General features: G+C 34.5%; 1 protein-coding gene across 1 annotated transcript in view; it reads left to right on the top strand.

Moving 5' to 3' along the window:
- The first annotated feature begins 4,612 nt into the window (after positions 1–4,612).
- LOC119052678 (transmembrane protease serine 11C-like) overlaps positions 4,613–12,718 on the top strand; it is a 56,385-nt gene continuing 48,279 nt past the window's right edge. The window contains exons 1-2 of the mRNA XM_053655013.1: positions 4,613–4,699; positions 11,017–11,188. Coding sequence (XP_053510988.1) covers positions 4,613–4,699; positions 11,017–11,188 — 259 coding nt within the window. The remainder of the gene's footprint in view (positions 4,700–11,016; positions 11,189–12,718) is intronic.

The raw sequence follows: 12,718 nt of genomic DNA, 5'->3' as shown, positions 1-12,718 counted from the left end.
CTAAAGTTTCTTCAGTTTAAAAGAATGAATTGTGTAGACAATGCTATAATAATGGGAAGGAATTAAAAGCTTTAAAAAAATCAGTGACACTGCCAATAGCCAACAATAATTGTTTTACTTTCTCATATTTTCCTCCAGTTCACATCTAAATATATATTTAAAATTTTACTTGGTTCATAATCATAACTGTTGGTTCATAACTTGGCCCCTGTACACAGAGGGCAAGGAGGGATGAAAGAAAGACAGAAATAACTCTAGATTTGTAGGAGGCAGGTTTAATAAGGGAACTTACAAGGCTTGGTTTGAGCAGCAGCAATATCAAATCTCCACACCCACCTGCTAGAATCTTAAAAATTTATACTTTAACTGGGTTCAGTACATATTCAATTCAGATGCTCTCAAGGTCGCACCCTTGAAGATGGCTCCCACTATGGGAATGGTGGGCAAAATTTACATTTCAAGGACAGGGGTGGAGGTGAGGAGCCTCTAATTGCTGGAGTCCAGCTTGTGAGTCAACCTCTGGTTCTATCCTCTCAACAACATATAAAAAATTTTTGTATTATGGTTTATTCACTTTATATTTTAATGTCATTTTATTCTGCTTCATGATAATTATCAAAAGGCTTTAAGATTTCATATAGTTTATATTTTTTTGTTTTTATCAAATGCTTATTTTTTAATTTATTTTTTATTGTTGTTCGAGTACAGTTATCTGCCTTTCCCCCTAACCCCCGACTCCCCAGTCCTCCCCACCTCCTTCCCCTGTCTCCACTCCCCCCACCTTGTTATTGTCCATGTGTCCTTCATACTTATTCCTGTAAACCCTTCACCCTTTTTCCTCATTATCCCCTCCCCTCTCCCATCTGGTCAATGTCAGCCTGTTCCCAGTTTCAATGTCTCTGGTTATATTCTGCTTGCTTGTTCATTTTGTTGATTAGGAAAAAAAAAACTATGGTACATTTACACAGTGAAATTCTACGTAGCAGAAATGTGCCATAGTTTATATTTCAATGCATCAGTTAATATTCATTTAAAAATTAATTTTTAAACCTTTCTCACTTTAAGCCAATGGTAGGTTGGTTGATTTTTAGTGATAGATTTTAAAGTATATACTTAGAGTTGTAATATGCAAATGAAGAAAATAAAAGTAAAATATAGAACAAAGATTTGAACTGAAAAGCCCAGCTTATACACAGATTTTTTTCAATACATTTGACCCATCATATCCTCAGGCTTTCCATCTGCAGATTCAAGCAAACCAATAGAGAATCTAAAACAATATTTTTGAATGCCTAACCATAGATTCCTAACTGTGAATTGAAAATACAGTTACCCCTTAAACAAGATGAGAGTTAGGGGAGTTAGTGGTTCCAACCCCAGAACAATGGAAAATTCACATAAAACTTTTGGCTCCCCAAATCTGAACTACAGTCAGGCTTTGGGTCCATTGACTCAGTCATTGTTGGGAAACCCTATTTGTGAATGCAAAAATCTGTATCCTGTCTGCAGCTTGTTGAATCTACGGTCACCAAACCTGCAGATACAAAGGGCCAAAAGATCCATTGAAAAAGATCCATGCATATTTGGACCCACACAGTTCAAGCCTGTGTTTTCAAGGGTCAACTATATTGTTTGCAACCCAAGGGTGGTTGAATTCATGATACAAAGGACCAATTATCAACATTGCTTAGATAAAGTTGTTTAACAAGCTGGGAAGTGAGCCACTATCAGACAGCTCATTGTTTGCTGTATTGTATACCAAGGTATCATAGGTGCCTTTGTCAAAATTGTACATTCATAAAAGCATTCATCAATGTTGTTTTTGACTCCTCACCTCCATAACCCCCACATCCAATCAATCATTAAGCGATATCAAGTGTCAACTGAGTCTAGAAATCTCACTGCCTTAATTCAAAGCCCTTCCACACGAATGAGTAAAAGGCTGTTTCCTTCCAGCTCCATAATCCAATCTCTTTTTCACATAGCCAGTCAGGAGTATTTTCACCTCATGTCAATCTAACCATATTTAAACTCTTCATTAGCACTGCATTTATTTCTTCCCCCCATCTTCCATCAGCTTCCCCTCCCTACACACACACACACATACACACATACACTCCTGTATCCTCTATAGCTTGGTCAAATTTCCTGGGGGTAATTTTCAATCACCCAAAATTACAATGCTCTATCTTGTTTTTTACTGAGCTGATTGATTCCTTAGCCTCACCTGTGGAAATACTATATTCCTGTTCACCTTCAGGTCTTGGGTCAGATATCACATCCTCTGAGTACTCCTCTCTGACTCCTTCCCACAACAGTGGGATTTGGTTTCGCTTTCATATTCACAGAGCACCCCATGAATGTTCCACCTATGGTTTATCTTGTTATGTTTCAAACACCAGTTTATTTGACTGTCTTCATTGTAAGATTATATTTACCTTAGGATATAACTTATAATTCAACAATTAACATAGTACCAAAGTCATACTAGGTGTACAACACATTTTTATAAATACTTAACTTTTTATTTATCTTTAAAATTTTTTATTTATTATTTTTTAGAGAGGGGGAGGGAAGAAGAAAGAGAGGGAGAGAAACATCAATGTGTGGTTACCTCTCAAGTGCCTCCCCTACTGGGGACCTGGCCCGCAACCCAGGCATATGCCCCGACTGGTAATCAAACCAGTGACCCTTTGATTCACTGACCAGCGTTCAACCACTAAGCCACACCAGCAAGGGCTAAGGGCTTTATTTTTTAAAAGCAGATTTAGGTTCACAACAAAATTGAGAGAATAGGACACAAATTTCCCATATACTTCCTGCTCCACACATGCCCAGCCTCACCCATTATCAACTTTGTTCACCAGATTGGCTCATTTGTTACAATTGATGAACCTACATGGACAAATCATAATCACCCCCAGTCCATAGTTTTCTTTATTGTTCATTCTTGGTTTTCTACATTCTGTGAGTTAGAACAAATATATAAAGACATGTATCCATCATTATAGTATCATACAGACTATTTCCACAGCCCTCTGTGATTCACGTATTCATTCCTCTTACCGCTCCCCTATCTTCTGGCAACCACTGATAATTTTACTGTCACCATCTTTTTGCCTTCTTCAGAATGTCATATAGTTGGAATCGTCTAGTATCTGGCCTTTTCAGATTGGCATCGTTCAGTCAGTAATGTGCATTTAAGTTCCTTCCATGTCTTTTCATGGCTTGATAGTTCATTTGTTGTTTTTAGTACTGAGTCATATTCCATTGTCTGGGTGTCTCACAGATTTATCTGATGTAAGTTTTCATCAGTGAAGAAAAAAGGTGTCCTGTATTAGAATATTTTGTTTCTTGATCACCAAAGACCATTCTAAGACAATAACTTAGGAATTTATTATTTGATCCCTAGTCTTATGTACCCTAAACTCTGTATAGATTTTGGTGGAAGATTCCATGAGTTTGTGAGCCTCAGATGGTACAAAAGTATATATTGAGAAGGCCACATGGAAAAAGTAAGGACTGAGCTAACTTTGAAGGCTAAGTAAGATATACAGACAAATGAGAGTGAAAACAAATTAGATCTTTTGAAGACTAGGGTAAAAGCATACAGCCTAGAATGCTCAAATAAATATAATTAAATTGGAAGTTTTTAAGCATATAAATATATCTTATCAAGGTCTTATTAATAGTATAAGAAATGCCATTATGATTCTTTTTAGTTTTAGTACAAATATTTTTCTGATTGTCTTTTCTTTCACATGTTTTGGGAAGAAAGGAGATTGCCTAGGTAGAATAATGATTCTACTTGATCATATACTAAGGTTGAGTCTCTTTAACAAAGACTATTACCCAAGGAAGCCTTCTCCTCCAGGATAACTCAATTCACATGGCAAGTCAGGATTATTTTAATCACATGGCAATCTAAACACTAGGGTGTGTCCTATCTAGTCTCCGCACCAATATCTAAATTGGCTGCCAAGAACCAAACTATTATCCAAAACTTTGGAAAATTACTAGTTAAACCTTTATATTTTGTAATAAAAAATTAACACCCTTTGGATTTCAGGGAATATAAAATTCTTTAATGAGCACTAGTATTAGGGTCACTGTAAAAATTTCAGAAAGGAATTCATCAAAAGATGATATAGGGCTTGAAAGAGACAAGAGAATTATGAGTTGGAGAGCATTCATATCCTAATGGAGGGTTAGAGCTTGGACAGCCACAGGCCTTCCACCAAAAAGTAATAAGGAAACTGCCAGCTTTTTTGGAAGTGGATTCAAAGGAGTGAGAAGAACAGTTGCTCACCTCCAGATTCACAAAGTACAAAACCTGGGTAAAGGCTCACTGTCCTTCTCAAACCCAGTGACCCTATGGCTTGCTCACTCACAACAACTGAGAGTTTTCAATTTTGCCTCCACTTGGGTCATGTGATTATTTATTACTTATGGAGCAGCACCTACACAGCTCATGTTTTACTAATGTAAAATTAATTAGCAAGTGTTCAGAAAGCACTTTGAAGATGAAAAGTTGTGTAACTGGTATTATTATTATAATATTATCATAAAACACATGAAAGTCACAGGACCTTGTAAGCTAAATAGATGGAGAATGACTGTGCAGCACAGCACTCGAGGAGAAGATGGCAAAGGAGCAAACTCCGAGGAGGAAGCTGGCATGGACTCCCCGGTGGAACAGGTAGGATTAAGGGGAGAAGGGCTGGGCTGCAGTATGGCCTGCCTTCACTTCTTAGCTCAACTTTCTGAAGGGATAAAATTAATGTTGCTTTATTTGTATTTTAAAGTTCTTAAAAATAAGGTTATACTCTCAATTTGTGTATGAAAATGAGAGCAATATAAATCACAAAGGAAAAACAAAAACGAGTAAGACTGACAAACTTGAATCATTAGAATTTGTTTTGTGAATTTTTTGTGAAAAATTTTACCATTGCAACTGGGCCATTCATGAAAGTATATGTATAATTGCTGGAATTGCTAAAGTAAAACTGGGGAATTTACTTTTAAAAATATAATTTCACTTAGAAAATGTGAAGATTACAAGATAGTTACATAATTTCTAATACTGTATGTTGATACAGAGATAATATTTGTGGTCATAACCTGCTATTTTACCTACAGGAAGTTTAGGTCTTAATTTTTGTTATTGAAACATTGAAATGCTGCACTGCTATGCATTTTTAGTGGCACAGTTTAACCCTGTAGTTGGAAACAGCTTCCCGTTAATAGGGCCATATGGTCAGATAGGAATTGCCTGAAAGTCAAAGAAGTGTGTTGACTGATTACATAGCACACAAAGATGAGCAAATAATGTTTATCTTTTGATTCTTAATGTAATCAAACTCACTCCCAAATACAAATGTTCACATATACATTAGAGTCTTTCCTGGAAAATGCAGGCCTTGATAAACCTTTTGAGCTTAACATACATTTTTAATAAAAATTTTAGACAACTTTTCTGATTTTTGTATGCTGCCAACAACTGCACTCCAAGTAGAGTATAATACTGAGTAGAATGTACCTTCCTAATAAACAGTTTGGAGAATCAGCCATTTTACACATTTACCTCAATATTTAGTTTCATCAGCTATAAGAGAACCTCTGAAATCTTTTTCATCAAGTGAAGTTCCTATTAATCATTTTGATTTAATTTTTAAAAAGCTGGTAAACTATTTAATCTTGCCTTCCAAGTAACATGTTCTATGCCCTTCATACTAACTTGCTAGGCTCCTTTTGCTCCATAAACAATATATGAGAAATCAGACCCTGGTTTGTTAATCCTTTAAAGGAATTAATAATTTTTAAGTAGAACTCACTATCAAAGCCGCTGTTTCTGAAATCCCTAATAATTCTTGATATCATTATTATCATATCATTATTTTACCTAAATGGCTTCAGGATATATTTGATAAAAATATATAACACTTTGGGAAATTATGGCAAATTGCTGAGATCAAAACAAGTTTTTCTATCCCTCCCTTAAGCTCTCTCTAAGACTCAAGTTCTGTTAAATAATTACTCTCTTTTCCCACCAACATCTTACATAATAACACTTTGAGAAAAATAGAATTTGTATGTTTGGAATTGTTTTTAAAGAACATTGTAAGTAATCTAAATAGTGAAAAAGTTGAATTTCCCTTTAAAACTAGAAATATACACCTACGCACACATATATATACACACAGAGGAAAACTTCAGATCAATTAAACACTTTGCAAGTAGGAAGAATATATATATTATTATATATGCATATATAATCTTAGAAACTCAGGTAAGAATTACAAAAATAAACACTCAGTTCACCTGCCTTTAAATTAATTTTTATTTAGTAACATAATTTTACATTTATGATTAAGATGGATAAGTCAGTGTAATATTAGATTTTGGCTGAAAGATAAGTGAGAGTTGCAAGTTAGGGTGGCTTATGTGATTTCATTTTAGAGGGGTTGTGGGAGGAGGATAACAGGGGAAAGAAGGAGAAGGGGCAAGTCAACGAACATAAATAGAGGACTCACGGGCATTGAAAACAGAGGGTTGACTCTGGGGGTGGGGGGAGTGATGGGGCAGGGGAAAGCAGCAGGAGAACAGGTGGGACAACTGTAATTGAACAACAATAAAAAATTGAAAACATAGCCATCACCTTCAAAAAAAAAAGATCAGAAACAAACCCTAATCTTGACTCTAAACCAAACCCTAAATATACTAATAATAACCAGAGGAGAAATAACTACCTAGAATTCATGTTATGTTCCCTAGATTTGAAATGACTTAAAGCAAACATAACATATTGTTTTACAATTTTCCTTCTTTAAAATTAGAAAACTAGAATGGCAATTTGCAAAGTTCCTTCCACTTACAAAAAGTTATGTGTGTCTCATTGTAGTTACATCACCATCTAGACAAATAAGAAGGAGAAACAATAAATGAAGTTTACCTGTGTATAAGTCAATTATTATGAAATTTGCCAACATTCAATTTTTTATATACAAATGCAGTGTTTTTATATGGTTTAATGTATTAGAAGGACATGGCTGAGAAGAATAGAAAAATGTACTCTAAATATTTGCTGCATAAAATTTCACACTCAATTTATTACATTTTTTAGTCTTATTCCATAGCAAATTGTGTTGAGCAAAATACACAGATATATACCTATGAGTATGGAAAAAGTTGCTTTAGAATAATTTATTCATCTATAGGAAATTAAGTTCCCGGGGTTTTACAGTATCGCTAGTCAGTTTTCTTTCAAAAAAAATGTAAACAATGCCCTGGATGGTGTGGCTAAGTGGATTTGAGCGCCTGCAGAACCAAAGGGTCACCGATTCAATTCCCAGTGTAAAGCACATGCCTGGGTTGCAGGCCAGGTCCCCAGTGGATGGCATGCAAGAGGAAACCACTCGTTGGTGTTTTTCTGCCTCTCTTTCTCCTTCCCTTCCCCACTCCCTAAAAATAAATTTAAAAAAATCTTTAAAAATGTGTAAACATTATTTTAGACTCAATAAGTGAGTTGGTTGGGAAAAGGTATTCTAAATTTTTGCATAGTATATGTCTTTTAGGTTTTTAAATTTTTTTTTATTATTGACCCCAAAAGTTCATGGACATTCTATTTCTGTAGAAATATTAAGAATTTACTTTATGTGTGGGGTGCAACACTGATGAAAAAGATCAAAGATCTAACAAAATGGAAAGACATACTGTAATAATAGACTGAAAGGCTCAGCACAGTAAAGATTCAATTATCTGCAGACTGATACAGTTTTACTGCAATGTCTGTCAAAACCTAAGCAAGATTTTTGTGGAAACTAGCCCCGGCTGGTGCAGCTCAGTGGATTGAGCGCCGGCCTGCAAACCAAACAACTGCAGTTCAATTCCCAGTCAGGGCACATGCCTGGGTTGCAGGCCAGTTCCCAGCGGGGGACACACAAGAGGCAACCATACATTGATATTTCTCTCCCTTTCTCTTTCCCTTCCCCTCTAAAGATAAATAAATAAAATCTTTAAAAAAAACCTAAGCAAGATTTTTATTTAGATACAGACACAATTATTTAAAGTCTATGGGGAGAATCATAGGAACTAATATAACTAAAAGAAACTTTTACAAAGATGAAGTGGGAGGAAGCAGTCTACCTGATTCTAAGACTTATTATTCAGCTACAGTGAAGAGGATGGTGTGGTACTGGTGAGACACATTGATCAGTGAAACAGGAGAGAACCAAGAAACAATCTCAAGTATACCCACCTGATTTTTGACAAAGGTACAAAGCAATTCAGGAGAGAAAAGATGGTCTTTTAAGCAAGTAGCACTGGAGCAAGAAGACAGCCAAAGGAACAAAACATAACCTCAAGTTAAGTGTCTTGCCCAATATAAAAATTAATTCGAATTGCTTCTTGGCCTTTTATCTAGGATCCAAGTTAAAATTAATTCTAAAAAATAATTTTAAGTAGATTATGGAATAAAACATACAAAATGTTAAGGAAAATAATATAGGAGAAAATCTTTGCCATCTAACTAGGGTTAGGCAGAGCTCTTAGATTCAACACCAAAATCATGCCCCAAAAGACCTATATGAGAAATCAGACTTCATCAAAATTTTAAACTTTTCCTCTGTAAAATACTGTTAAGAAAATGAATAGACAAGCTTCAAACTGGAGAAAAATATTTGCAAAACACAAATCCCACAAAGGACTAAGATCCGGAATGTATAAAGAATTCTTAAAACTCAGCACTACAAAAAGGAAACCCAGTTAGAAAAAAAGGAAAAAGACATAGACATTTCAGAGAATATACAAATGGCAAATAAGCACATGTAAAGATATTCAACATCATGAAAAGTAAAGTCATGGGATATTTCCTCATAGCTATCAGAATATTTAAAATAAAAAGTCATTATAGCAAAAAATGTGGGCAGGGATGCAAAGGAGCTGGGTCACTTATACATGTCGAAAGAATATACAACATTACAGCCACTCTGATGAACAGTTTGGGAGTTTCTTAGAAATTAAACATAAAACTTCCATATGACTGAGCAATTACAGTTCTGAACATTTATCCCAAAGAAATTAAGACTTATTTCCACACAAAAACTTGTGTGTAGCAAGTTTTACAGCACCTTTATTCCTAACAGCCAAAAAGGAGAAACAATCCACATGTCCTTTATTGAATAAATGATTAAACAAAATGTGAAATATCTATACTGGGAATTATTTCTCAAAAATGAATAATATTTTAAAGAACTATTAATACATAGAACTGCTTGAATGCATCACCAGAGAGTTTTGATAAGTGAAAACAAATAAAACTCAAAAGATTTCATAGTGTATAATTTTATTTATATAAATTCTTGAAATGACAAAATTATAGAAAAGGAGAACAATTTGGTGGTTTTAGGGGTTAAGGAGGGAAAGGAGGCAGGAGCCAGTCAGGGATGGTTATAAAAAGTCAGCATGAGGGACCCTTGTGGTGATGGGAATGTTAAGTACCTTGACTGTGTCAATATAAATATCCTGATTGTGATATTATACCATTATTTTACAAGCCGTCACCATTGGGGGAAACTGGGTAAAGTGTACAAGGGATTTCTCTAGAGATTATTTCATACACTGCATGTGAATCTAAGATCACAAAATGAAACATTTAATTAAAATGTTTTGAAAAAAAATAAAGAAAGGTCTTCTGTTAGGTAGAACATTCCATAAGACAACTGATCCAGTATCTTCAAGTCAGTGTCATAAAAAATACAAAAGGAGCGTGAATATAAAAGCTGTTCTAGATTAACAGAGATATAAGAGATATAATAACCAAGTACAATGGGAAGGTTTTGATTTGATTTTTGTTCAACAGTAAAAATTGTAAAAGACATTTTAAAGATAAGTAGAAATATTGAATATGAACTTGTTATGAGGAGATATTAAGGAATTATTATTAATTTCATTAAGTAGGACAATGGTCACATTTTTAAAATGCCCTTACTTTTTAAAGGAAAAATATTTAGGGGTCAATTTCATTATGTAATATTTTTCTGTAACTACTCTAAAATAGAAAAATACATAGAGTGTTGCAAAATATTCATAGCTCTTAAATCTACATGATAGTCATATGGAGGTTCACTAAACTATTTTCTCTACTTTCATGTATACTTTAAATTTTTCTGTGGTAAAATAAGACTTCTTTTCATCCCATCTGACAATGGATAGTCTTATTTCTTCACTTCACTTATTCTTCACTTCCATTTCAGCAAACTCTTCAAAAGAGAGGTCAGTGGTCACTGTCTCTAGTTTCTTCACTACTCTCATATCAGTTCTAAGGAGTCTTCACTACTAAAACGTCTTTCATCAAAGTCAGCAATTACCTCTATAATGCTAAAGCAATAGTTCATTTTCTGTGTTCATTTGTTCATCTTATTTGAGCCATTTGCAACATCTGATGCAGCTGATTCCCTCCCTCATACTTGAGACACTTCCGTTGGTTTCCAGGACACCACTTTCCCTCAGTTTTCTTCCTACTCTCACCAGTTGTTTCCTGTCTCCTTGACTGGGTCTTCCTCTTCTCTATAGTCTCTTCATAAGGGAGTGCCCCACTGATCACCTCTTGGTCTTCTTCTTTATCTGCATTTAGTCCCTTGGCAATCTCATCTAGATCTTCTTTACGTAGCCATATTTTTCCTATGGAACTTCATATTGCTTTGAGAATTATAAATTTTATTAATACACGTTTGTTTTCTATCTTCCTTCAGTAAAATGTAAGATCCATAAGGAAAGAGGTCTTTTTTCTAAAACTGTGTCTAATGAATAGTAGACCATCTAAAATATTTGCTGAATAATTTAATTTTGATTTTAGTACTACTGTCATTATTCATATGTGCTAAAAAATAAGCAGACCAGTTATTATATTCACTAATTCTACATGTTGTTTTCCAAGCTTAGCAGTCTGCTGAATTCATAATTAGTAAAAAATAATATACTTTTATACTTAATATCAAATTTATATTTATTGCTAAGAGAATTCTATATCTTACTCCTGTTAACACTTGCTTTTCTGTTCTTTCCATCAGAAGAACAGACTCAAATACAAAAATTAAACTCACAAGATGTGGAAAGATTACCCTGGGTATCATAATACTGGCGATCGCTGCAGTAATCATCGGACTCATTGTTCATTTCATCGCTTATGGTAAGTACTTACAACACCTGGCTGTCCAGTCACATGGATTTAACTTTTCATTGTTGAAAAGTTAGGAACTTTTAGAGTGAGAAGGAAAGGAATCAGACAACATTATTTGGCAGAGAGAATTTCTTATAGTTAATAACATTTACTACAGTCTTTATTCTTTAGTGACCTTTGGCTTAGGACATTCTGAACCTGAAGATTTTGTATGCTTTTTTAAAAAATTCCTGGCAAAGATTCGGGTGCTGGAAGTACATTAATAAATACAATAGTCATAGTATTTATTGTTGAACTTATAACTTTCTGAAGAGATAATGAGTTAATAAACAAATCTAAAAGCCTTCAGTCTAGAATTCTAAACTAAGATTTCTTATTCCAAAACCTACAATTATTCTCTATACATTTTTTCTCATAAAATTCTCTCTAAAAGGTATTTTCCATTAATGGAAGGTTTAAAAAGTACAAATTTTTCTATATATTTCTCATAAATTGAAAAAAGTATGGGGTCCTCAATTTTGGTTTTTCATAAAATTAGTTCTTTTTGACAAGTTCTCTGTTTCCTGTGCTTATTATTTTCTTTCACCAACTCTTTCCTAACTTTTTCAAGAATGAGGCCTTTTTTAATTTAGAAAAAAATCTACATTTCCACAAGAAAATTACTTTGTTGAATAATAAAATAAAAATAAACAAGTACTGTAAACTTAGTGATGCTTCCCTTTTTTTATCTTCACTTTTTAATTATATTTTATTGATTATGCCATTACAGTTTCTCCCTTTATCCTGCCTCTACCCTGTACCCCCCAACTTCCCAGCATCACCCCCTTAGTTCATAAGCATGGGTTGTACATACAAGTTCTTTGAGATCTCTGTTTTCTATACAATTTTGACCACTCCCTGTCTATTTAATGCCTACCAATTGTGCTGCCTCTTCCCTGTACCTTATCCCCCATTCCTTCCCTCCCCATCCCCAGTGAAAACCCTCCATGCAAAGTCCATTTCTCTGATTCTGTTCCTGTTCTAGTTGTTTGCTTAGTTTTTGTTTTCATTGTTTTTCTTTCTTTTTATGTTCATTTGTTCATAGTTGTGTTTGTTGTCATTTTACTGTTCATATTTTTCACCTTCTTTTTCTTAGATAAGTCCCATTTATCTAAGTTAACATTTCATATAATAATGGCTTGGTGAGGATGAACTCCTTTAACTTGACCTTATCTGGGATGCACTTTATCTGCCCTTCCATTCTAAATGGTAGCTTTGCTGGAGAGAGTAATATGGGATGTAGGTCCTTGCCTTTCATGACTTGGAATACTTCTTTGCAGCCCCTTCTTGCCTGTAAGGTTTCTTTTGAGAAATCAGCTGATAGCCTCATGTGCACTCCTTTGTTGGTAATTCTTTCCTTTGCTCTTGCTGCTTTTAAGAGTCTTTGTCTTTAATTTTGGACCTTAATGATAGTGTGCCTTGGTGTGTTCCTCTTTGGGTCCAACTTCTCTGGGACTCTATGGGCTTCCTGGACTTCCTTGAAGGATATACTTCTGGCAA

This window comes from Artibeus jamaicensis, unplaced genomic scaffold, assembly GCF_021234435.1.
Source record: "Artibeus jamaicensis isolate MK-2021 breed Jamaican fruit bat unplaced genomic scaffold, CSHL_Jam_final contig_908, whole genome shotgun sequence".
Taxonomy (NCBI): Eukaryota; Metazoa; Chordata; class Mammalia; order Chiroptera; family Phyllostomidae; genus Artibeus; species Artibeus jamaicensis.
This window is presented reverse-complemented; position numbering and strand designations above follow the sequence as displayed.